This window comes from Synchiropus splendidus, chromosome 12 (genome assembly GCF_027744825.2).
Source record: "Synchiropus splendidus isolate RoL2022-P1 chromosome 12, RoL_Sspl_1.0, whole genome shotgun sequence".
NCBI classification, from domain to species: Eukaryota; Metazoa; Chordata; class Actinopteri; order Syngnathiformes; family Callionymidae; genus Synchiropus; species Synchiropus splendidus.
This window is the reverse complement of record NC_071345.1, coordinates 19,356,791-19,381,968: the sequence shown is the minus strand read 5'-3', so window position 1 is coordinate 19,381,968 and position 25,178 is coordinate 19,356,791. Positions and strand designations below refer to the sequence as shown.

At 41.9% G+C, this 25,178-nt stretch overlaps 1 protein-coding gene across 1 annotated transcript; it reads left to right on the top strand.

Annotated features, from left to right (window-relative positions):
* The first annotated feature begins 3,040 nt into the window (after nucleotides 1–3,040).
* On the top strand, nucleotides 3,041–24,958 carry LOC128767970 (E3 ubiquitin-protein ligase RNF19A-like). The gene is made up of 10 exons (XM_053880416.1): nucleotides 3,041–3,267; nucleotides 12,915–13,898; nucleotides 18,135–18,343; nucleotides 18,809–18,953; nucleotides 19,416–19,578; nucleotides 20,219–20,333; nucleotides 20,646–20,807; nucleotides 21,841–22,054; nucleotides 22,134–22,277; nucleotides 22,795–24,958. The coding sequence occupies exons 2-10, from the start codon at nucleotides 13,198–13,200 to the stop codon at nucleotides 23,588–23,590; spliced, it is 2,649 nt and encodes an 882-aa protein (XP_053736391.1). The 5' UTR covers nucleotides 3,041–3,267; nucleotides 12,915–13,197; the 3' UTR covers nucleotides 23,591–24,958.
* The last annotated feature ends 220 nt before the right edge of the window (nucleotides 24,959–25,178 follow it).

Sequence of the window (25,178 nt, the reverse complement as noted above, 5' to 3'; positions counted from 1 at the left end):
ATGCCACCTCGGTGAGCTGGAGAGTTGCTGTCCACATCTAGATGAGGGGTCTCAAGCTTGATTGTCCGGAGTCCAGGCGAGAATTGGCTCCAGACCTGGGGGAGTCCAGGCTCTTATGTTCTTTGCACACAGATTTGTAATGAAAGTCGTTTAAATAATTCGACGGTGCCTATTTATATATATATTATGTTTATATTTTAAAATCCACTTGTGATGAAATGCAAAACCAGTAAGTCTCCAGATATGTGATGCAAAGTTGGCTTAAACACCATGTGACCATAACATTCCCACCAATGAGCATCACACTCATGGTGTTGAGCTTGTTGCTGCCACAAATTGTGCCGGTCGCTAAAATGCCATACAAATTATTGCCAATTAATAATGTAATGCTAATGTTATTTTCAACAATATTTGAAGACTAAAGTCTAATTCCTCTAATTTAAATTTATCAGAAATTACACAACCAAATACTGTACATAATACTTGTATTCACTGTTTTCATTCACAGTATTTTTTGCCATTGTTAGCAAAATGTATGAAAAAAATATAACATCTTAATACTACTAATAAAATGCGTATAGTCATAGTCTTTAGCAAACTTGCACTTTTATCAGTGAAGTAGCTGCACTTGTAGTGTAGACTTGTATTTCATCTCTGAAGTGTTTCTGGTGATCTCACGTTGGACAAAAAAGGACTGGGCTCTTGCACCTATTCTATCGTTGGGCACGTAGTGGTGGGCCACAGAACTGTGTCCTGGCCTGTGGTCTTAAGACCCCTGATATAGATTTGCCCTCTTCATCTGTCAGCACATTGACTCGGGACTATTGGAGGTTGCTCTGGTAGTCATGGTCAAGTCCATTGGGACATCACAGCTATGAAGAACGACTGCTAGACATCATTCTTGACGTAGCCAACGTCCTTGGCAACCATCTTTTCTGGCTGACAGGAATCGCACTGAGGCCCACTAAAGATGTTTCCAGAACAATGAGGTGAAATTAAGTTATTTCCAACAGTGCAATAGTGTTCCGCCTCACATTGGTTGAGGAACATTGAGCTTGAGGACTGCACAACCTGTGGTCTGAGCTTGTGCAGCCCTGCGGGAGGATCAAGATTCTGTGACCACAGAACCAAGTCCAGAATTGCTGTGACTGGTCCCATGTGTCGAAACCAGCATGGATTGTGTAAAGAGTTAGAACATTGGCAGTGACAATAGAAATAGAGGTTTCAGAGGCAGTTAAAATAGACAACATGACAAACATTTGAATGCAGACACATCTTGAGTCCTTACAGAGGAAACCCACATGTCCATGAGAAGAGCATTAAAAATGGCATTGCACATCTTCTGTGGTTGCTTTTACAATGTGCTTTGGGTCATCTGGTCTGTGAAGTCTTCATTTTCTGGTGTACTCTTTTGATTGCTGACCTTGACATACGCACGTGTTTGTAACTCCGCTCATTGACATAATGCCTTCCCCAACCTCACACCCTAAACCTAACCATCCGAAACAGATGGCTAACCTGAAGTTGGAATCTGAACCAAACTTAAACCTAATTATAATGACCTTCTTGTTTTGGAATCTTCATCCTCAAATTCAGGCTTAACCTTGGGGGTTCCAGCAAAAGGATGCCTCAATGGCATAAGGTCGTCACAAGGAGGTGTTTTCTCCCAAATTGGGCCTTACTAGGATTGACAATCCTAAACATACACACACCTACACACCTACTTCCTGAAGTACTGTCTTGGTCTTGGCTAGCTGTTCTGAAGGGGCTGTCTTCACCAGAGAGTGAATTCCCCGGTCCCTCCACCAAAGTTGTTTTCTGTGCTGTCCAGTGTCTTTTGGTGTTGCTGAAGTCACTGCTAGGCTTTGGCCACACATGAAATGAACTCTAGACCCTTTATCTGTTCCTTGTAAAGACGATAATAAAGGAACATCACACAGATGGCCGCAGATCAGTGGAGCAGCCGCGTGTCCCACTACATTTGGTGCCTTTGAAAGGCACAGTTTACAAACTGCTGAAAGTCCTACACAATTCATCTAATTTAGATATAAATACCCTAAAATTTAAGCTTCAGATCTGCAGTTAAAACACATTATATTATCTTGTTTCATCTATCTATTTCTATCTGGTATTTATGGAGTTACCGGTCCAATCTGGAGATGACAGAATCCAATGTGTTTGCATGCTTGAAAGAGTGAATGAGATCTAGTTACTACAACTATCATCTCGACATCACTGCAGGTAAACCCCTCAATAATATAGACATTATGACACATTGCTACAGTGTCAACCTGTAAACTCTTAGTCATGAAAGCTTTTTTTCATAGTATTATATTAAGAATTATGAAGAGAAGCTTCGCCTATCCTGTCATTTGCTTTCTGATGCTAGGTTCCATTTAGGCATAGACACATCACTGTTATGTGATACCTGGTCGGTGGGATCATGTATATGTATAACACATTCCGATCGGGCATATACATGGTCGCCAATGAGTGTTTTGAATCTGAATTGTCTTGATGATGGATTGGATTTGTCTGATATTGATATTGATACATTTTGATTACACTTACATTTAAACAAACAACATAAAATGACAAAAAAAAAACCAAAACAAAACTGCAGACAAGAACACATCTCAACCAAAACAACCACATTATATCACAGTATTTTCTTTTAGTTAATCATTACGACAAACATTCAACATCATAAATGACCATTACTGTCATAACAGTGTTGAGCTTAGGACAGTATGAGATATTTTCCCCCTTATTAATGGATGGATTTTATTTCAACTGTATTATTATTATTATTATTATTATTATTATTATTATTATTATTATTATTATTATTATTATTATTATTATTATCTGCTAATCCACAATGATGTTCTGGTAATAAAAAGTTCAGATTATTACTGTTGAGTAAACCGATTTAAAATGCGCATTTACGCTGCGTGTCTTATGTATGTTTCACGTCATGACGAGCCGTGAGAAGCCAACACTCCAAGTCTCGCGACATTATTTGAATTTCCGACCTAGAACGACAACAGCTAGCTGAAAGCTGTTTCCTCTGTTGTTCGTTGCTCCCTATCGGAACTGATAGGTGTGACCGTGGAATGAGGAAAATTTGTAGCAACTGTGTCAGAGAAGTACTTTACGGCATGATTTAGTGTCCTCCCGGGCTTCAAACTACACATTCCCTGGAAAGATATTCTTCATTTCGCCCCCTCTTGTCGTCTCTGGAACAAGTGTTTCTCGCAACAGACGGTATGTTCTCATCATTTTCAGCTAACCTTGTTAGCCTGCTTCTGCTAACTCGGGCTGACTAAACACACAGCACGCTAACAGGTTTGATAACTATCATTTCCCAATATAGTATGGCCCTTGATATATTCTGTGAATGTTATGTCTGTATGATTTCCAACGTTTAAGGGAATTTATTCCAACTGACTGTGAAGCCGAGTTAGCATTTACGCCACTGAGAAGTCGAAGCCAAAAAAGTAAAAACCCAGTGCGCACGATTGTCATTTCCTTTAAACGTGATAACATGATGGTTTATTAACTCAATATGCATAGTTGTTGCCTTAAAAGGCGGCAGCGTTCTTTTTTTGTGCTAAACCTGCTAATCCATCATAACTAATCTGAAAGAAGGAAGACAACACATTCTCTTATATTCCTTCACAACCTATTTTTGTCGAATTGTATTGGATATCTATGACATTCATTTTATCTTAGGATTTTAGAAGCTTTGTTTTTGTTGGAGCTAAGAACAAGTTCCAGTGTTTCATATTAACTAATAATGTCGACTACATCTGTTTATTAATGCTTATGATTGTATATGTTGACAGAACTGTTTTTGTTTCTGTTGTAATCTACAGATTTTATTCTTTTAAGTTAATGTTTTCTTCGTATTTTCAAATTATGAAAAGTGCACATTACAAGTTGTAGGTGTCGATGTTATCTGTTCTAGCCTGTTTATGCAGGATCCCTAATTCTTGTATTTGAGGTTGTTCACCGGAGATGTCATAATTTCCTTTATACAACACATAACTCGGTAGAATTCTTGATCAAAGCCTTGTTTACTCATCTCTAACGTAGCAAATTTCTTCTTTTATTATCTTGTCAGTTGTCAGTCTTGTTTACCTAATCAATTGTCAATATCTAAAACCTAAGCCACAAGGAGCAATACCATGTTCCAGTTTCATATGTACCATCCACTCTCAGATAATAGTCTTCAAGATGTAGTGAAACGTTTTTCTTGTAGCATATTACTGGTCACATGCTTTTAACAATGTGTTATTTAAAATATATTTGGTGAACCTTTAATTGCAAGATGCCCCTTCCACATTTTAAATTGTCCACGTGTATGTCATCAACACTAATCACATCTAATCTTAAAACAGTAGGATACCATAACCACAATCAACTAAATTAAGGTATTGTGAGGTAAATAACAATACAATAAAAATTTTGTATTTAGTTCTTCAGAATGCACAATATTTACATGGTCTAATGTCTTGACAAATACTGTGTACCAAGTAGGTATGATTGGACTTTGGTAGCATGAAGGTTTTTTCTCTTTTAAAACAGTATCAAGTTGTTTCAGGCTGAAATTGTTCGAGTTTTGTGAAATTGGTGTCAGTAAAACGCAACATGACAACATGTTTGACTCTTAATTTTAATTCTGAGTGCATGCAAACATCAAGTATAAATTACCCATCGACATCTTTTATGCCCATAGTTGATATTTTGTTGACATTTGTTTTGGACACATTTTCAGAGTACAAAGACTGAAGAATTTTTTTAAAAGCAAATTTAGTATTTATTTTTCAACATTGATGTCTTGAGATGGTTAAGTTCATGCAAGACTTGAAAAGACAACATGTTCAATATATTTGTGCATATTTGGCACTTCTTCTCTTAAATTGTCATACATGCATGCACAAAGCCATGTTTCTAGCTGCTTAGCACCTTGAACGTTTAACATGACCATTCTAGTTGTGGCATCTGTTCGTAGTTAGCCTTGCAGTGAAATGGCAGATGTCATATGTCAGCCAGTCCTTGGTGAGCTATAAAACTGAAATTTGTCGGGGGCTGTAAGCCTACAAATTTGTGTACGCACATTTGCTACTCATTTTGATTATACTAAATGATTACTGAGTTTTCTACTCGGTTAGTTTCCGTCACTGCATTCTGTTTTTAGTTTTACTAGTACTGGACCTGCAGTCATACCCTGTCACTACGACCTTTATGTTATACACAGGAGGCACTGGGCTGAGAGTCATTGTTGTTGGGTTGTCTGTGAAAGCTTACCACCATGGTGTTCACCTGTGTTCTTCCAAAGAAAGGTCATCCACCCTGCAGAACTGTATGTCCTTTGTGTGCTTGTCCTGACATGTATGTGACATCTCCCTGTGGCACAATGGTAAGCACAGCTGTACGGATAGGTGCGAGTGGGCTGACCAGCCATTTCAGGCTCTTTGATCAAAGGTCATAACAATATGTTTTGTGCCAAATCCAGAATGGGAACATACATTGGAAGATGTGTTTTCTTGGAAAGAAGACGGAAGGTGGTTAACTTTGTGTTTTGAAAGTGCATATATGGTTTAAAAGTTCCTTCCAGCTAAATTCACATTTTGAAATATATTAACCTGTTGCTCAAATCTAACTTATAAATTGTTATGTGACAAGGCAATTATTAAAAAACTGAGCTATGATTTGACAACTAGGCTACACCAGTTTGTTATCTAACTTCTGGTTTCTACCAAAAACATCTGTGTCACACAGGCGTTTCCGTCCCTCAATAAAACACTCCCCACCTTAACCTTCAAGAGCATGCTGCTACCTAGGTCAGTGAGTCTCTGCTCTTATGAGCAGAACACACACAAGTTGTCAAACCTGGTCGCGATATGAAAATGTTTCCTTTCCTGATTCTGCTGTTGAAGTGGGTTGAACTTCATTTTATGCAGCATTGTAGTCAAACTTGCTAATGCTGTGTGTACCTTGTGCATCCGCCTCACCTGTCGCAGTTGACTGGTTGATTATTAGACCTAGGCTACGTTCATACTGCTAAGTCGTCAATTTGGATGTTTTTTGTGAATTTTTTTGCGAGGTTGTTCACATTTCTAATGAAATGCGACCCGTCTGTGTGTACTTTAAACACCCCTAATGTTTCGCGCATGTGCAATTTAGGACACAATGATGTCACACCATGAGTAAATATCTGACGATTTTGGAGTTGTTGTCCTACCGAAGCCAGCATATGCGCTACTTGTTGATGACGATACATATCCAATTTAGGTCCTTGGTCAGATTTGAAAAAATTGGACAAACATAACGAAAAATAAAACATGTTGAGTGTGAAAGACTATTTAAATTTGTTGGAGAACTCTGCGGGCTGACTAAACACACAGCACGCTAACAGGTTTGATAACTATCATTTCCCAACATAGTATGGCCTTCTTGTTGAAAAAATTATGGCAACCCCGTCCACCATCTTGGAAGCGCCAAGAAAAATCTGGCAACGCAATCCGCCACTTTCAGCAGTGACGACACCGACCGCCTCAGCTCATTCAACCCATGTATGGCACATTTCCTCTTCATTTGATCATTTGTTCGTTGTGCACTGTGTCAAGTAAGCACAGCGGCTTCCGATCATCGTCATGCTGACGTGCTGAGTGCAAAGTGTGGTCCAAAGTCTGCATACAGTGTTCAAGTTTTTGGTTCATTTAAAGTTTTTGAGTGCGAGAGTAGAATTGCAGTTTGCAATGAGTTTCAACTGAACAATCTAAAGCCTTCCGTTTACATTATCAGCTTATTATGTGTTATGTTTTTAAATTATTATTATATGAAAAGCAAAGCCTTGAGACATTTAAAAAAAAGTCAAAAATATTCAGTAATCCAAACATAAACTTTCTTTTACAAATATGTTCTCGACCATTAATACAACATTTTAGAAAAAATTGTAAAAAACTACCACATTGTATAGTCGGGATTATTCGGCATTCTGCCGGGCACTTAACATTTTATTTGGCTTTAGCAACATATTTTCCATTCAGCGCATCCCTAATTTTAAAGAACTCCTTGTGAAACAAACAGACTTACAAGTAGTAACAGCAGTAGAAAACAGTGTAAATCGGTGGTGAGGCTCTTCTATACTGCAAAGTGGACCAATAAACTTGTCTTTTGAGTTCTGAGTTACTGCACCATTCTAATTTTCATTCTGGTGAAGGAAAAATAAGCAATGTTTACATTAGGGATGCACCGATATCGGTCCGATACCAGATAAAAAGTATCTTCAAATGTATGCTTAACATGTGCCCCTCCATCTAGCTAAATTGATCACATACTACCAATGGAAATGTTGGGGGCTTTTTCTTTTACCCAAGTTTCCTGTATTTTCAGAACTCTCAGCTGAGTAGAAATGTCAGGATGCTTACTTCATTTCCTCCTTTCTTGACTGCAGAGAGGGAGAAACGGGGGTGTGGGCTGTTTAAGACTGTACTGGCTTTGTTGGGCTGGAAACTTTTCCTTTCTCGGTCCCGCCTTGTCTCTCTTTGTACAGTCAACAATGCCTCCCCTGTAAACATTCACGTGTTAACCCCTTTTCTACTATCATGATGTTGTAAGATTTGTAACACAAGGCAGGTCAATCATGTCTTTCTGCTCTGTGTTATATTTTCAGTGCAGCGTCATGTAAAGAATGAGATGCTAATTCAGTCTTCAGACCACATGCCTGTTTCTTTTCCTGTCAGCACTTTAAGAGAGAGAGTTTGTGTGCCTCTTCCCACGTGAATTGGTTGCCGTTCAAGGAGTATCTCTGGGTCTGTAGTAATGCAGCTAGAGCACAGTTACTGCTTGGTGTCCTCATAGAAGCCAAAGAATGTGCATAGAGGCAGCATTACAGTGGAGACAGGCAGGCCAGGAATGCAGCTTGACGAAAAGTGACCGTCTGACAACACTGGTTCAGCTGCTACATGCCTTGCATATGCATTTGTCTGTCTTCGCATCTCATTTTAAGTCAACTATGGCGTGTGCGCCATTTTCTGTATGCCTCTCCTTGACTTGATTGCTGTGTCTGCATTTTTTAAGGTTTTAATTTAGATTACTGATAGGATAGGATTTATCTAGATTATATCTGTGACATATGAACCATAAGCAAGGATTCATTTATTGTTAAGATGCATGTCTCAACACACCTTTGAGTGGTATCGCTGTACACCAAACATGCTCACATTATCCTGGCTTGAGAGGCTTCTTTCAAATGTCCATGCTGTAGTTGTCTCCCCATGTTTTTAATAGTTGTTAATAGGGATTGCTGATCTATCTATAAAAACCCTGTCATACTGCTCCCAGGGTCATGATCCGGTAGAGGACTGGAGGAAACAAGTCTTAATGTGTTGACGTTGAACACAGTTGCAGAGGATCGCAACATGTAGACCGAGGCAGCTTGTGGCAGCTCTGCATGGTGCTGCACCACGAGCAGCGACTCACGCTAGAAGTGGTTTGCAGTCAGTTCAGTCAAACAGGTGAGATTTGCAACGCAATGCTATTGATAACGCATTTAAAGAGACCAAGACAAGTGAAGTGACTAATATAGTGTATCCTATCACAGACAGTGGCTATTGTGTGCCAGAGTGTCTGCGGCCGTGTGAGAGAGTGACGCTACAGCCTGGGGCGTCACATCTTGACTCTCCAAACGGCGATAATGACACAAGTTGAGTATAGGTTGTGACAACGTGAAACGCTCAACAAACTAAGTTGAAATCACGTTGATCATGGATTTGATGATGATCCAAGTCTAAGGACCACGACTGTCGTCCGCATTCAATGCAGGGAGGCAGGCTTGCCGCTCATGATTAACATGACCCAAAGTCTTTGAACTGTGCTTTATTTTGGAAGTTTGTTCAAAGTTCTACTGTTTGACTGATTTCCTGTATGAACGATCATCTCAGCTGCAACTTGACCTAAAGCACAGTTTGCCGGCTCCGCAGTTGGGCTCGTTTGGTGCAAGTTGTTTGCTCCATTTCAAAGAGCGCACAGCTTTGCTCATAAAACGCTTTTGGTGTGAGTCAGGGGTAAGTCATGCAAAGCCGAAAGAAGTCGTCGGTGGGACCACAGTCAACTCAGTTAGGTTTTCCAACACAACTAATCTCATTTGTCACTTCGAACTCACCACCTGTTGGCCATATAGCAATTATTAGCTGGTGAAGCCAAAACTGAAGCTAGCAAGAGCCGAGACCGCCAGCGTGCTGTTGGCTATGATGAGCGTTGAGAAGCACGAAGCTACAATGAGCAAACTCATGGTATTAGATGTCCAGATACCTTTTCCGTTGAGGACCAAGTAAGGTAGCACTTGAGCCCGTGATATAATAAACTGAGCCTGTGATACAAACAGCAACAGAATGTATTGACGCGTATTTGACCTAGACAGATTTTTGTTGTCAACATTATTGATGACATTGACTAATTGTTGCAGCCCTAGTTTGTTCCCTAAATTATTTTACTCACTTCCTGTATTTTTAAAAGAAAAATGCTGCTATATTCATGGATATTGGTTTTCATGTCTCAAATATTGCAGGTGTATTGTGTCAGTTATTTAAAAAATCTGTATTGGCAGGACAGGTGGCCAGAAAACGTGAAAAAAAAATAAAAATTGTGATTTGTATAAGAAAATAAGTGGTAGGATATTTTTGCTGTTTCACCCGCCCCTACTGTAAAACAGTGTTAATTAATCTACATAAATGTTGCACAGGCAAAAAGTTTTTTTTTTTGTTTTTGTTTCGATATTTCTTCCTGAAAGTGAATGTCTATGGGATGTCATTCCTCCCAGCATGTTTCCAGCTGAAAGCTCGCTTTCCTTTCTGCAGCCAGATCAGCTGAGGTCACAAGTGGAGTTTTTCCTCTGGAATGTTGGTTGGACTTTGTCCCGGAAGAAAGCCATGCTATGTTGTTTTTCTATTGGTCTTTACCTGCACATGGAGCTAGAGCCATTTTTCTTTTTTTTCTTTAAAAAGTGTTTGTCTTGGGGTTCGTAGCAGTATGGTAACATCGCTCAAGTTTTTGAGGTTTACCAGTTTTCCTTCAATTGTTAAACTCGCTTCATCTTACAAAAGTAGTGAGTAATGGCCAGCGAGGTGACAGTGTGTCGCTGGGACTCTGCTGACACAAATCTTTTTTACTGTACCTTCAACCATGATTTCAGTTCATGCTGATGATTAGCCCATTTAGAGGTGAACCAATCAGCATTTCTGTCTGAAGACCGATTTTTGAAAACCCTGACCTGCCTTTCTTATTTTGGTTGTTGTAGCTTTTCTCTTTTCACTGCTCATTAGTTTTTATTGTCACCTGCTTCCTTGTTTGTCTGTCTTCTGTCTGTCCACTTAATGATCTGCTGCATTCCCTTTTTGTTCTGTTTTCACAGTGTGGGGGGGACCGGTGTAATTGAGGGGGCTCTGCCAGAGTTTCTAAAAATCCTGGCAGAGACCCTGAACTGACAAATTAGTTTTTGTCCGAAGGCTCACTGTGACAGCCAATTACTAGTTTATGCAAAGAGCAGCTATTGTCGCATTTTTGTAAACCAATCTGTCACTCTTAACTTAATGAGAATTCAATGATAAAGGAGTTATTCAAAGTAAAATGATATATGTTTTGCCTTACTGGTTGTACATCATCTTCATTTCCCATTTACTACCTGTTTTTGAGCTCGTGTCCTCTGGTTGGTGCCGTTTTGGCCTGAATTGTGTCAGTGTACTAGCATAGGCACAGTGAATGTGGAATGCTATTCCTGCTGATCACAGCTTCTGACCAACCTGCTGACGTTGGTGTTTCATTTTGTTCGTTCGACCCAGCCAGAGCCTTCATATCAGCTGGTCCGATTCACCTGCATGGGATATGCATATCATGAAACAGATGATCCAAACCACTTGTCAAGGCTCCTGTGTTTAGTTGTTTTTGTCCCGGATGAAAATGTATACTTGGCTCATAATTTTTTGTAAATTATTATTAATTAACTGTAATTAACTTGTAGATACCCTCAAACATGCTCCCTGTGTTTTTTCTATTTGACTTTGATTACTCAACTAACTGATAATTAGAACAAAGTACACAAATACCTTGATAATTGACAGCCAAGCAGAGCTATAGTTTCAAATGTTTGGGAATCGCATTCATTGAAATTTCTCACAGAAATAATGATTTCATGAGAAAATGTTTTGTAACACTAGCCATAGTATGCTGTCCACAGAAGGTAAGTGGAAGAGAAGAGAAGACACATCCTTTCATGCTTATGGTGTGGTGACATGTCACCTACCTCAGTGTTAGAGCAGGTCAAACGGGCTCAGCAACTTCTTGGGACACAGTCTTGTGTACAACCATGACCTTCACTCTATGCAGGCTATGTCTCAGTCTATTTTAAGGATCATAGTGGGACATTGCAGCAGCATTTATAAGTTGGAGTTTACACTGAAATAGTTACAATGTTCTTTTCATACCCCTTTTTAGTGTACTGTACTTTGGAAGGTGCATTGTTGGAATGTCCTGATACCACTTTTTTTGCCGACTGAGACTGAGTACTTGCCGATACTGAGTACTGTTATGAGTAATTAACAACGGCGTAACAACCATTTATTATTTATTAGGATTTTTTTTATATTTCTTCAGCACGTTTTCTGAACAAACATGACACGACTGCTACAGTTTCTCTTTTGACATTTCAAGTCAAGCCTGGGCAATATTTGTATATGCTATGGTGTTGTAGTACTCAAGATCAGTTTTGGCCTAGTGACCAGTCTCAAGACCACTTGCTTAGGATCTCAGTCTAGACTTGGACTTTAGGGATCAATCCCTTAATTTTCTACTGTAACAACAAATCAATGAAATAAATACAAATTGATTTTTTAAATTGTTTGCAACATGTTTTGCCGATTTAATGACATTTATATTGCGATCAAGACAGTAAAATGCCTGCAGTGATGTCAGGCTGCTTGCTGACAAGTGGAAGAGCTGCGGAAGAACATTTACATTAGGCAAATATCACAGTAGTTCATTCTTTAAAATATGTTCGTATGAACTTGTTATGGCAACGCTGAATACATCAAACCACTGTCCCCATGTCTAGTCTGCATGTATTTTGGGTCCAAACTAACTGACATCACAGTGAAAGACTGCAATTATATTGTCTTGACTCGATTATATGAACGCATGACTCGATCCATTGAAATGAAATCTTAAATCAATAAAATAAAGTTTCCTCAGTGCATCTACCTTTTTAAAATAAATTATCGTTTTCACATCCCCATCAAGAAAAATGTACATCTTTCTGTACTCTATATTTGGAAGATGTCAAACATACATTATACATTAATATGCTATTTGTCTTAATCTGTTGGGTCATTTAAAAATTTTTAATTATGACTTTTAGCAGCACAACGAACTTTAAGATGCAAATTGGTAGTGCTCTTTGTAAAGTCCATATCCACATTTGTCTATTACCAGTATTGATATTGAATAAGAGGGTGGAAATTATGTTTTTTTTGCTGATTCATTCATAGAAAAAATAATCCGTGAATCGACCAATGGATCAAATCTTAAAATAATTGTTAGTTGCAATCTTAATGTTTTTCTTAATTTAGCAGGATCAGGGATAGGCCAATTCTTGTTTTGGAATCATATGGAATGTACCGATGTCATTTACCACAGCCATCTGTTCCACATGGGTACCTTGTCTCCTCCACAATGTGAGAAAGAATGGGCTTGTGTGGATTGTTGTATTGCAGTATTGCACTCTTGTGAATCCCTCTGCGGGCAACATTTCTCCCACCCTGCTGCACAGTGGAATATCAACCGATAATTGTTGAAATGGTCAATAAATGTCATAATTTCCTAATCAAATTCTCTTCTTTTGTTCTTTGCAGGTTCTGTTGCACCAGTTTCGCCGAAAAAGATTTCCACATTTCCGCCAAAATCCGACTATTAGATGTGACCACGAGGTTGATCAGGAGAAGTCACCATGTCTTAAACACAGACGGGCCCTCCGGAGCCCAGTCCCCTCACCCTGGACCCCCTACACCATCCCCCATTCACCATCTCACCCCTTCCCCCAGCCCCATACCGCTGCCAGATTTCCCTGCTCATGTGAGAGACAGGCTACCGAGCTCTGGCTCGCCATTGGCACACCACTCCACTGCTGATGGAGAGATGAGCCTGCGTAAGCACCAGCAGTTGGGCAGTAGTAGTGGTGGGGGAATGGGCTCCGACCGTGACCTGCAGTCCACTGCGTCCTCGATCTCCCTACCTTCTGTGAAGAAGGCACCCAAAAAGAGACGCCTCTCTTTGGCCTCTCTTTTTCGACGACGGGGTAGGGAGTCAAAATCAGGGCGCCAGAGATCTCGAGAACTGCAGCACCCAGGGCACGGAGGGCTTGCTGGGGTGGATGGTATTGCGAGCATTGAAAGTATCCACTCTGAGATGTGTCATGAGAAGAATTCTTCCATCTCCCCTGGAGCTGGGACCCCCTTTGCTACTGCTGCCTCCACCTCAACTGCCTTGGGCCCATCTTCTTCCTTGTCCTCGTTCTCCTCTAAGCTGGGAGGTGGAGCAGGACCAGAGCTACTGGAATGCCCACTGTGCCTTTTGCGCCACTCTAAGGATAATTTCCCCGACATTATGACCTGCCACCACCGATCCTGCATCGATTGCCTGCGACAGTACCTGCGCATAGAGATCTCAGAATCACGCGTCAACATAAGTTGTCCGGAGTGTTCAGAGCGCTTCAACCCACATGATATTCGCATGATACTGGGTGACCGGGTGCTCATGGAGAAATATGAAGAGTTCATGCTCAGGAGGTGGTTGGTGGCGGACCCTGACTGCCGGTGGTGTCCTGCACCGGACTGCGGGTGAGAAAAGTGTTTTCATTGAGATTCATTCATATATGGAAATGATTTGACAAATGGTATGTGCACTATGACTATAAATTGTGAAGTGAAAGTTTCTCACAAGGATCTCCATTACAGTCCACATGTTATGCTAAGATGCACGGACTGGGTTGGGTATTTAAGCCTAGGAAACATATGGCAGTTTGAGATCATTATGTCTCTCTGACAGGGAGTTATTTGACTTTTGAATGTGGCATTTACTGTTTACTGTAGGGCTGGTCAATCGATCAAATTTTTATCAGGATTACCATTATGTCTTCCGATGTTTATGAAAACGTGAAACGATTTAGATGAACGCCTGTCTCCCCACCTTCTCACATTGTGTCTCAAGGCAGCCAAACGCTGCACCACACCAAGTGAAAATTCATCTGTGGGGAAACTACTCTGGAAGGCAGAGTGAGCCCCTCAGTGGTCAAGTTCGAGCCTCTGTTTACACACCATGGGGGGCGCGAATATTAGCCACTGTTAGCTACCGACCCGGACGTCTGTACGATGGCGACATGGTTTTCTGTGTCAGAACCTCAGAGGAGCAGACGCCTATCTGGCATTCTGAGCCACAACAGCAGTGATAGCTGCTTGTTGGAGATGTTTCGAAAACTAGTGATTATTTTGAGGTGCATAAATGCATAATAACAATCGCTCGTGCTTAACCTGAGACCGTGGTGATAAAATCAAGCACTCCTTGTTACTCATCATGCTGCAGAGATGCCGGGATAGTGCTCAAATATGGATGTTTATAATCAAAGGAGACTTCTTCTCTTATGATCTCATGAAAAATGCCTAAATAGGCTTGGAATATGAAATCGCAACTTAAAACATCACAACCGCAGAAAAGTGCCATGAGCCTGCTTATCTTGAAATATTGTCTCCTGTCGCCACTGTTCTCTAAATCCGACCATACCAATTGGTGTCTCTTGAGAGAAACTTTAAACCTACATGATGAAAGTGAAATATTACTGTTTTTACATATTGTTTTATTGTACTTCATTGTTCAAAGTTTGAAAGTTCAATGACAGCAAAATCTTAAGTCGTTGAATAATCGTGATGATGATATGGATCAAAATAATCCCCATTCTCATTTTCATCATAATCGTCCAACCCTAACAGGTAACATTGACCACCCTTATAATCCGACATGCCTTTTTTTTCTACTCAATACATGAAGACTGACTGGCATCCTCTGGCTAGCATTGGGTCCACTGTCGCTCAGTTGGTTATAAGAAAGCTAAAATTGAGTTGCAGTAACTGACGTCATGAGTGTCGGATCGGGTAGCTTGGTGGCTAATGCTACAAAGGGAATCCTCAGCAAAGTTGCCCTTACAACTCACAACTAACCTAATCAGCATTTTTTGAAACTGTAGGGGAGCGCCCCCGATTACCCTTCACCTCTCAACAGGTATGGAATGTAGCCAATGAAGAAGTGGTCAGACAAGGGAGCAATGGAGGATATATTTATTTATTAAATTGATGACAATGAAACGTTTGCATTTAGTCATGAGTTGTAAATCTCTCTCCAACCAGCACCTGTCCTCAGCCAGGTACCCTCGTCATATGTCTGGCCAGGAAGCGTGACCTTAGTCCTGACATGTCCCATAGTTATTATGATGTGTCTTTCTAGATTTTTTCTGCTAAAAGCGTTCCCGAAACGTCCATTATCATGTGCACTAAATTAAAGAGTGACTCTCAGGGATGGAGTGTCTCCCGCAGCACTGGGCTCCTCATCTTGCACTGTGATTTAGTGAGTAGTCATAGAGATGACAGAGTATGCCATTGTATCTACACCAGTAAACACAGATTGACCTGCCACTCTCACTTAATTTGGCCCCAGTTTTTGGGCTGCAGCGCTTAGTGTTTACAAATGAATTCCCTGGAAATGTGCGAGTGTGAGAGATAAGCCTGATTTGCCGTAGTCTTGTACAGACTGCATGAGCCTAGGCCCTGTTCACCAATATCTTGAGTAATAGAGTTACTGTAAATCTCAAAAACAAAATTAGATCAATAATTTGTTGCAGTTGAATGATGATAACACGTGAAAAATACAGTGTCCTTTTCTCTCTTTTTACTGGGTGTTGGCTTGAACTGTTATGAACATAATATATTCCTTCTACATTCTAAAGCATCATTTACTTTGACCAGTCCTTTGTATGTATCTCTCATGTCTTGTCCAACTCAAGGTACCAAATTTTCTACCCATTACTTGTTTTAGAAGGAAATCATAGAATTTTAACATGTTTTTCTCACCACAAAAGTTGAGGGGATATGTCAACTTCTGCCCAAGGGTATGTTAATAATGACTAGGATACAGAAACACAGAGAAGTGCTATGTTTGTAGACGGGGAATGTTCTGTTTGCATATTAGGTGTCGTATGTAGCATAGACAAGTGATTTATGGCAAAACTCTTTGCTTGTCATCAGAATATACAAGCAATTCCTGAGAATGTTTCCTCGTCCAATATCTGCTTATAGTTTTATTTATGTATATAAAGTCATGTAACCTTCACACTTAAAACTGTTGCTGTACCATGCAGCAAAACGCAATTTCCTCCTGGGGATTAATAAGTAATACTAATAATCCTGATCTGATTTGTTGTATATTCAATAAGTAATTCTAATTCTCCTTGTTGCCTCAAGTAGTCGTCAACACAGAATGGTAATTTTTTACTGAGGCCCTGAAACTCACTTAAAGCCTCGTCATCGCGATATGGTGCGCGTGAGCAATGGTGACATCGAAGGACAGTGCTTTATCGTCCTTCTTTTTTCTTGACTTTTCAACTTTTATTTCGCTTCACTGAAGTATCACTGAGAAATCTATTTTCTCTGCAGAGGTTTGCCTTTGCGAGCCACTGAGCAGGCAGCACCTACCCCCTTAACTCACGCGGCACCCAGTGAGGGAAGAGCGGGGGAAACATTCTGTGAGGTTTGAGTTAGTCCAAAAGAAAATCAGAAATATGGAAGTCTTTTGGCTCTCCTATTCTTATAGTTGATCTCCTCACTGTTATTGCCACAACCGGAAGTAAGTGTGTCAAATGATTTTGGCCACGTGAGTCTCCGTCACAGAGCGCGATATATAGTAAGGAACAGATAACTCAGGATGCCTTTTCTGCAGTGACAAAAAAGGAACTCATTCTGCCAGCACCAGACTTTTAGCTAGGATTTTGAAACAGGGCGTCCAAAACCCCGCCCAGAACCCTTAACCCTGCCCCTCCCGACACACCATGTCACCGACTGACAGCTAACTACTGGCTTTGTAGAAAACAAAGCTGTAAACATCTATGATTCTTTCCCTTACTACAAGCCATTGTGTGTACAGCCCTGTGTCTCCATCTTTTTCCATATATTTATGCAAGATAAGCATGCAGTTGTATCAGCTGTGATGGTTTTCACAAACTTTCACAACCACAACATTCATTTATTCATTCAGGGCTTGTCGCCCTGTTAAGCTATATTGCTCTCATTCTGAAAGGGCTGTGTGAACACACAGCAAAATAATTGTTATGGGTGCAAAAGGTTCGAGAATCTGCGAATTTGGATCATATTCGACAAAATTACATTACAATTTAATGTAAACCAGTGAGATGACACTACGAGTTGGGCATTATACATATTATGCTGAATTACACGGTCATTATTATTTGTTCTTATTTCCCATATTGTCATCATTTTTATCTACTTGCCAATTTGTTGCTTTTTTGAGATCAACTTGAACGAATCAACCAAATTCTTTCCATTTCTCACTCCTCAATTCTTGTTAGTTTGTGTTAATATTCCAATATATATCGCAAAGAAAATGAATTGCAATGTCAGCTTGACAAATGAGGCAACTAGTGACCAGCTCCTCTGACTACTATTCTATTCTCTCATTCTCAAGGTAAACTGTCAAAATGTTATCAAAAGTTCAGTCCATATTTCGTGTCATTAAATATCTCCACAAGTGAACTCGGTTGAATATCACCTCATTGTGTCTTTCGGCTGTGTCGACACTTTTACTCTTGTATAACACTGAACACATCATTACAGTGCACTTTTTCCATGTCTCTAAAGCCCTTTAAACAATCCTGTTTTCAATGAGTACATATAATTTCTTGAATTATTCCTTGTGTCTTGTTGTTTGTGGTGAATCCTGGTTATTCAATCATCTGAATACACACACAGCCTTTGTGATATCACATTGACTAATTAAATATTAACTCATTCTAGGTATGCCGTGATTGCCTTTGGCTGTGCCAGCTGTCCCAAGATTACATGCGGGAGAGAGGGCTGCGGCACCGAGTTTTGCTATCACTGTAAGCAGCTATGGCATCCCAACCAGACCTGCGACGCTGCGCGGCAGCAGAGAGCCCAGAGTCTTCGACTGCGGACTGTCCGTTCTTCGTCCCTCAGCTACAGCCAAGAGAGTGGAGCTGCAGGTCTGCTGACGCAGTTGTGCTCATTTTAAAGTGGCAATTTCAAGATCACCAAGCATGCATTGCAAATATTGTAAGCGCCTATCAAAGTGTGGCTCCTGGAAGGGCAAGGCTAGTTGTGACCCAAGGTTATTGACTCGTCTGGCCCTTAAAACATATTGAAAAGACAAGATGTTGTATAGTAATTTGTTTTTAGAATATAATGCTGTTCCATGTTGAAAGTTGCCCATGTACAACATTACAGGGAATTCATAAATTATGGTGAAAATTCCAAATCAGTCAATATTTAGTGACTTTATCATTAGTTGTTGTCAGTTAGTGTTACCATATTCTACTTTTGAACCGCATTAAATGAAATTGAAGGAACCACAATATGTTAGAATGTTTCCAAATTGAATTTGGCACACTCTGTGCCACCTTTTGCAATTTTCTTTGGATCAATACCATCCGTCATGCTTCTATCCGCAGCTGATGACATCAAACCCTGTCCACGCTGTGCGGCTTACATCATTAAAATGAATGATGGGAGCTGTAATCACATGACCTGTGCTGTCTGTGGCTGTGAGTTCTGTTGGCTCTGCATGAAGGAGATCTCAGACTTGCACTACCTAAGGTTAGTATGTGTCATATTATTCCATAGTTGTAGTTGGTAAGCTGGTGTTGCAAATGCATAGAATCGATTCTGTCCTTCGTGTGCTAAAACTCTTGAAAGGGGTTTCAAATTGCATAGAAGTGTTGGTTGTACAACTTTGTCTTCTCAGTTGCATGACAACTGACTGAGGAAATGAGACGGTATCTTATTGAAAAACAAACTTAGTTCAAAAACTGAATCAGTATCATTTAATCTGTTCTCCGTGTGTAGGATAATTTCCAGGCTGAGATCCAAAAATGGGTGTTTAGAGCATTGTTGCGTAGCCAGAGCGAGAGATTCATCTCCATCATTGGGACGTTTGACTGGCTCTTGGTGTACCTGTTTAATCTGAGCTAGAATTGATTTTATTTTATGAAAGAATTCTATCTTGTTCAGAGATGGCAGTGCTGGTGTGAATGTGTATTCTCTCTTTGTCCCCATCAGTCCATCGGGCTGTACATTTTGGGGAAAGAAGCCGTGGAGTCGGAAGAAGAAGATTCTGTGGCAACTGGGAACTCTTGTGGGAGCCCCAGTTGGTATTGCACTCATTGCAGGCATCGCCATTCCGGCCATGATCATTGGCATACCCGTGTATGTGGGGAGAAAGGTGAGAATTGCTCTTTCACTTTCGCTGTACGACAAGAACTAGAGCGAGTCAGGACAGCTATTTATTCATGAGTTGTTCTGATCTGTGACCTAGAATGCAGGCTAATAAGTTTCTAGTTTTTATATTAATCTGCACCAAATCTCACTAGTAAATTAAAACTTTGCTCTTCTCTATCACCTTTTTATGACTTGTGAGTGCAACAATGTAAAGAGACTGTTGTCATACAACAGTCTTATTCTGTCTTCAAGAAATCAAGCACAATAATTAACTTGAAAGTAGCTAAGCTTTCCAGAAATCCCCGCCTCAGCTGTCCAGGAAGTCAGAGGTTTTTTTTTTCCCTGGACAAGCCAACTAGTGGGATCACATGACAACATGGTGTGAAACTGCATTCTACATTCTCTGTTTGACTGTGGCTCATTTCTGCTGATGAAGAATACTTGAATATAAACTGCGATATACAACCAGGAAAGTTACTCAATTGACATCATTTGATGTACTGTATGTGGGGCTGGAAGAATATTTATGGGATGTTTAATAAAATTTCAAAAACAGGTGTCCTTCTCACACTACTCTTTTTTTTGTGCCATCAACTGAAGATATTCTGGGTCTTTCTCATAAAATGCTGTGTTCTCATTGCCAGATCCATAACCGCTATGAGGGCAAAGATATCTCGAACCACAAAAGAAACCTGGTGATTGCTGGTGGCGTGACACTGTCAGTCATCGTGTCTCCAGTGGTTGCTGCCGTCACAGTCGGTCAGTCTCTTTGCTTTATTGACATATAAGTATTTGACTTGGCTCATCTCGTCTTATTTGTTTGAACATTCAGTGCCTTGTCCTTTTCAAAAGCTCTTGCATAAGAGCATGCAATAAGCCAATATTTATTGAGGCATTTTTAAGAAGTTACAACATGAGCTTTTGAGGTATTTTTATGCCTATTATGTACAAAAAGATTGGTCACTTGAGAAGCAAAACTGATATCTGATACATTATTTTGTTGTACTATTAGATTGATGTTTGTTTGTTGTATTATGAATTGGAGTTTCAAAGTCATTTTGTTTCTCCAAGGCATCGGGGTCCCCATCATGTTGGCCTACGTCTATGGCGTGGTACCCATCTCGTTGTGCCGTAGCGGAGGCTGTGGGGTCTCAGCAGGAAATGGCAAAGGCGTCAGGATAGAGTTCGATGATGAGAACGACATGAACGTTGGTAGTGGGGCTGCTGCCACAGGTAAGCATTTTTGGCCGCAGTGTGCAGCTCTTAGCTTATATTTATGCATGAGGTCATAGCTCTTTTTTCATGATTCCTTACTAATTTTAGGTATAGCTTTTACATATTTTTAGGCCTTTATTTTCTTGTTTTTTGTAGTTCAAATTCTTTTCATGAGTAGTACTCATTTTTACATCATTTCTGAAGATTGACAAGGAAGTGAGTCTTCAGCTGCGAGTGACTGTTAATTTGATTTTGAGTGTGACACGCAGGGAGGTTTTGTTACACGTTTGTGAGGTGGTATGGATTCAAGGCAGATAGTGACTGATTTTACTTTTACTGCTTTTGAAGTAGCATACTATTTTTTAAATCCCTCAGTAGTAACCGCTAGGGATGGGTGATATGGGCAAAAAACGCTATAGCCATAAGTGTTGTAATTTGTTGTGTTGGCCACTACAGTCTCTCTTGAAACTGTTTTATGATGAAACTTATCAGTGGAGCTGGTCTCCAACATCATTATTGGTTTATGTTGAACTATAATAGTTAACTAAGTGTAGAGATGAGAAATTCAATGTTTCACGTCTCTGGTAGAACCTGCTGGAGTCTGACAGACTGCTGTGCCAGTTTTATTTAGGGGTTAAATTGAGCCGTCTGTCTGCTGTATCTCATGTCTCTTAACAGTTGACTTGAACTATGGACCAGTCTGGACACATGTCCTAGATGCCATTGAAGAAATATTCGAACGCTGCGGAGCTGGAGAGCGTGGTGCGCTGTCACGGTCTTGTCATGTTCACGTGTGCAAGTCCAAAGCAGCGAGTGAGCCGCGTGTTTATCGAATTTATCATGAGATGCGGAATTGTCATCGTGGAGATTGTGTTTGGCGGTATGTCGTGTACGATGAGTTATCGCCCATCCCTAGTAGCCGCATAGATAGTATACACTGGCGCACGAGGAGCTGTACGGTGCATGCTGTTCAAATTTCTATATGTTGTAATAAAAAATGAATGACTTCTATCAGTCAACTTCATTTGTATTTCATTTGTGATTTCTCTAGATACCACATCGGTGGCAGATACAAGGAACAACCCAAGTATAGGGGAAGGCAGTGTCGGGGGACTGACTGGCAGCCTGAGTGCCAGCGGCAGCCAAATGGACCGACTGGGAGCCATCAGGGACAACCTGAGCGAGACCGCCTCAACCATGGCCTTGGCCGGAGCCAGTATCACCGGCAGCCTGTCCGGCAGCGCCATGGTCAATTACCTAAGCAGGTGCATGTGCGGGAGCAGATTGTGTGGGATTAATGTCTTCGCACGACAGCTATTTATTCTTCCTGGTGTGTGTTTTCAGGATGGAAGTGCAGGCGGACGTGCAGAAGGACCGCTGCAGCCTGAGTGGGGAGTCCGGCACCGTCAGCCTCGGTACAATCAGTGACAACGCTAGCACCAAAGCAATGGCTGGTTCCATTCTTAACGCGCACATGCCTTCAGACAGGTACGTCGGGCCGGCTACACCCCAACTGTAGCGCAAGTACAAGTGTGTAACGTCTCAAAGGTGTCTACAGACACAAGGCATGCAGGCCATGTCTGCACCTATTCCATGATGGTAGCTTCAGAAGGCTCTTCTTCCTCCAGTGATGCAGCACCGTGAAAACACTGTGCAGACTCCTAAACATCATCCTATTACAGTTGTCTTCGACAAGCCCCAGTCCTTTGTTGTTTTTCACAACCCAACGTGGGATCCTGTGGGGAGCATTTCACAAGCTCTCCTGGTGTTTTAGATGTATGCTGCTGCTCGGATTGGCTCTCATCATAAAATCAAGTATTGAGAATGGCATGAGAAAGGCATAAATGACACTCAGAAAGTTAAAAACTTCTTTTTCTTCTACTAGTTTAGTAAAATGGCAGCGAGGTGCTATAGACCCTTCTGCTCGCACAAACCCTTAGCCAAGACTCAGTCTTCAGTCTTGACTGTCAAACCAAAGTCTCATCCGCTCCCCACTTCTTCACAGAGATGGCAACAGTGTGGAGGTCCAGGTTGACATCGAATCCAAACCCTGTAAACTGCGGCATCACAGCGGCAGCAGCAGCGTTGATGACAGCGGCGGCCATGCGGGACGCTGTGGCTGGACTTGCTCCGCCAATGGCTGCGCCTCCTCTGAGGGAAAAGGAGCGTCCGCCAAGTGGGCCAAAGAGGCCTCCTGCTCCTCCTCCTCCAGCTCAGGAGGGAAGAAGAGCAAAGGAAAACTTCGCAAGAAGGGCAGTGCCGGCACCAAGATCAATGAGACCCGCGAGGACATGGACGCCCAGCTGTTGGAGCAGCGCAGCACCAACTCCTCTGAGTTCGACTCTCCGTCTCTGAGCGGCAGCCTGCCGTCAGTGGCCGACTCCCACTCCAGCCACTTCTCCGAGTTCAGCGGCTCCGACCTGGAGAGCATGAAGACGTCCTGCAGCCATGGGTCAGGTGGAGGCGACTACCACACGCGCTTCGCCACCGTCAGCCCCTTACCCGAAGTGGAGAACGACCGGCTGGAGACCTGCCCGGCGTCCTCCTCCTCTCCACAGGGACAAGGAGCCCTGGTCACCCCACACTCCCCCACCTCCTCCCTGGGCCTGGGAGCAGAGCTCTCCCCCCTCTGCTTCATCACTGAGGAGAATGTCAACCTGGTGTGCCCCGCTGAGCTGGACTCTCACAGCTACACTGGCCAGCTGCTGAAGGAATCCAACAACAACACTGACCACCAAGCGGCCCAGGCCCCCCACAGCCAGCAGCAGCTGAAGAACTCCTGTATACAGACAGACATCTGACACCCTCAACCTCAAGTGCTGCACAGGACTTCCACCACTTACAGCTCCTCCATGAGAGGTCCAGCTTTGCGGTAGTGTGTTGCTGCTGACCATCCCTGCAGGCTGAGATCAAACCACTGTGCCACTTGGGTTTCATTTTGGCTCTTGAACGTGGCTGCGCCGCCCTGCTGGCACATCCATGTTTTCCAGAGGCAAAGGTTAACAGGGACCAGCCAGTTTTTAGTACATATCCCGTCTTTTCACCTCCAACCGCTCCTCACAGAAGAACCACCCTTCTGTATTTACTATTGCTTTCCCATTGAAACCCTATATTATTTTTTTAGAGCCCCCAAACGATTTTGGCACTGAACTGGATTGTTTTTTTGATAAGCATGTAGACTATATTGTGGCCTCTCAGTGGGGAGGCGATGCTCCGCAGCAACCACTGAGTTTGGAGTCGTAGCCTCAAAGCCTTCAGAGGGCGTGGGTGCTGAGATATTTTACCAATCGTGGGGGAGGGAGGGTGAGAACTGGTCTCTGGAAGGCCGTGGCTGTGGAGATTACTCTGAAAGTCCTTATTATTGGTCAATTCTGTGACATTGTCGAAAGGAAATGTTTGGTCCTGTTGAAGGCCGGTGGTTTCACTGAGCAGGAGAGGACTTTGATCTTTTTGTTTACTCATGGTGCCTTTAAGAAGCTGTTCTGTTTGCGTCTCTCTCTCTCTCTTTCTCTCTCCACTGTGTCTTCAAGCTCGTCTCGATCGCAGAGCGGGGCACGGGCTCATGCATCTACCCACAGCAGACTGAGACTCTTGGTAAATGAAGACTTCTCAATTGCCTACCAAAGACAGCACTCAGGCTCTTGTTAGATCTTATACCACTCGTCTGTCACCTGTAGACACAGTGCGTCACCACAGCAGGGAGGGGTCACAACCCGGGATCATACTCATGTACACGGCTATTACTCACACAGCTCAGAATCAGCCAACGCCCGCCAGCGGCTGAAGACACCTGCACTGTCTCATGCGTTCTAACATGGGGAGAGCCGGCTGAATGGCTCTCTCTCCCCCTGCTGGACAGTCACTTGGTGGATGGGTCAGACTGAGGGGAGGCTGCCTCTCAGCAGCCCACCTGCCATCAGGTTGAATCCGATGCAGTTTGAGAATTCTTGTGAATGATGCGGCGGCCATTTTGGTTATTCTTCTTCCCCGTTTCTCATTAATCACCAAAATGTCTAAATCCAGATTTTTAACACTAGTGCCAGATACAATTGCAGAATGGCATATGGTATTTGTATATTTGTTTGGTAATTTGCTTTAATGTATGCGTATAAATGCATATCGGAAAATAAAAAAAAAATCAGAGCACTGTTGGTTCCCTTCTTACCACACTAAATACTGTTGCTCAATATGTCATAAAAGAGCTGCCTGCAGAAAGGCTGCGTGTTGCTGACCGGTGAGGTCTTAACGTTCCGTCGGAGAAAGCCTGCTGACAAACCTCGCACAATGGGCCGACTCATTGACACGGCAGAGGGAACCAGACTGTGAGCTCAGGTGGGAGAACCTTGCCCACAGTGATCTTGTGTGACCTTATCTTCCTCACACTCCCAG

Coding starts and splice junctions, on each gene's coding strand:
- LOC128767970 (XM_053880416.1), top strand. CDS start 13,198: ATGAGCCTGCGTAAGCACCAGCAGTTGGGCAGTAGTAGTGGTGGGGGA. Junction 13,899..18,134: donor TGTCCTGCACCGGACTGCGG/GTGAGAAAAGTG, acceptor AACTCATTCTAG/GTATGCCGTGATTGCCTTTG. Junction 19,579..20,218: donor CCGTGTATGTGGGGAGAAAG/GTGAGAATTGCT, acceptor TCTCATTGCCAG/ATCCATAACCGCTATGAGGG.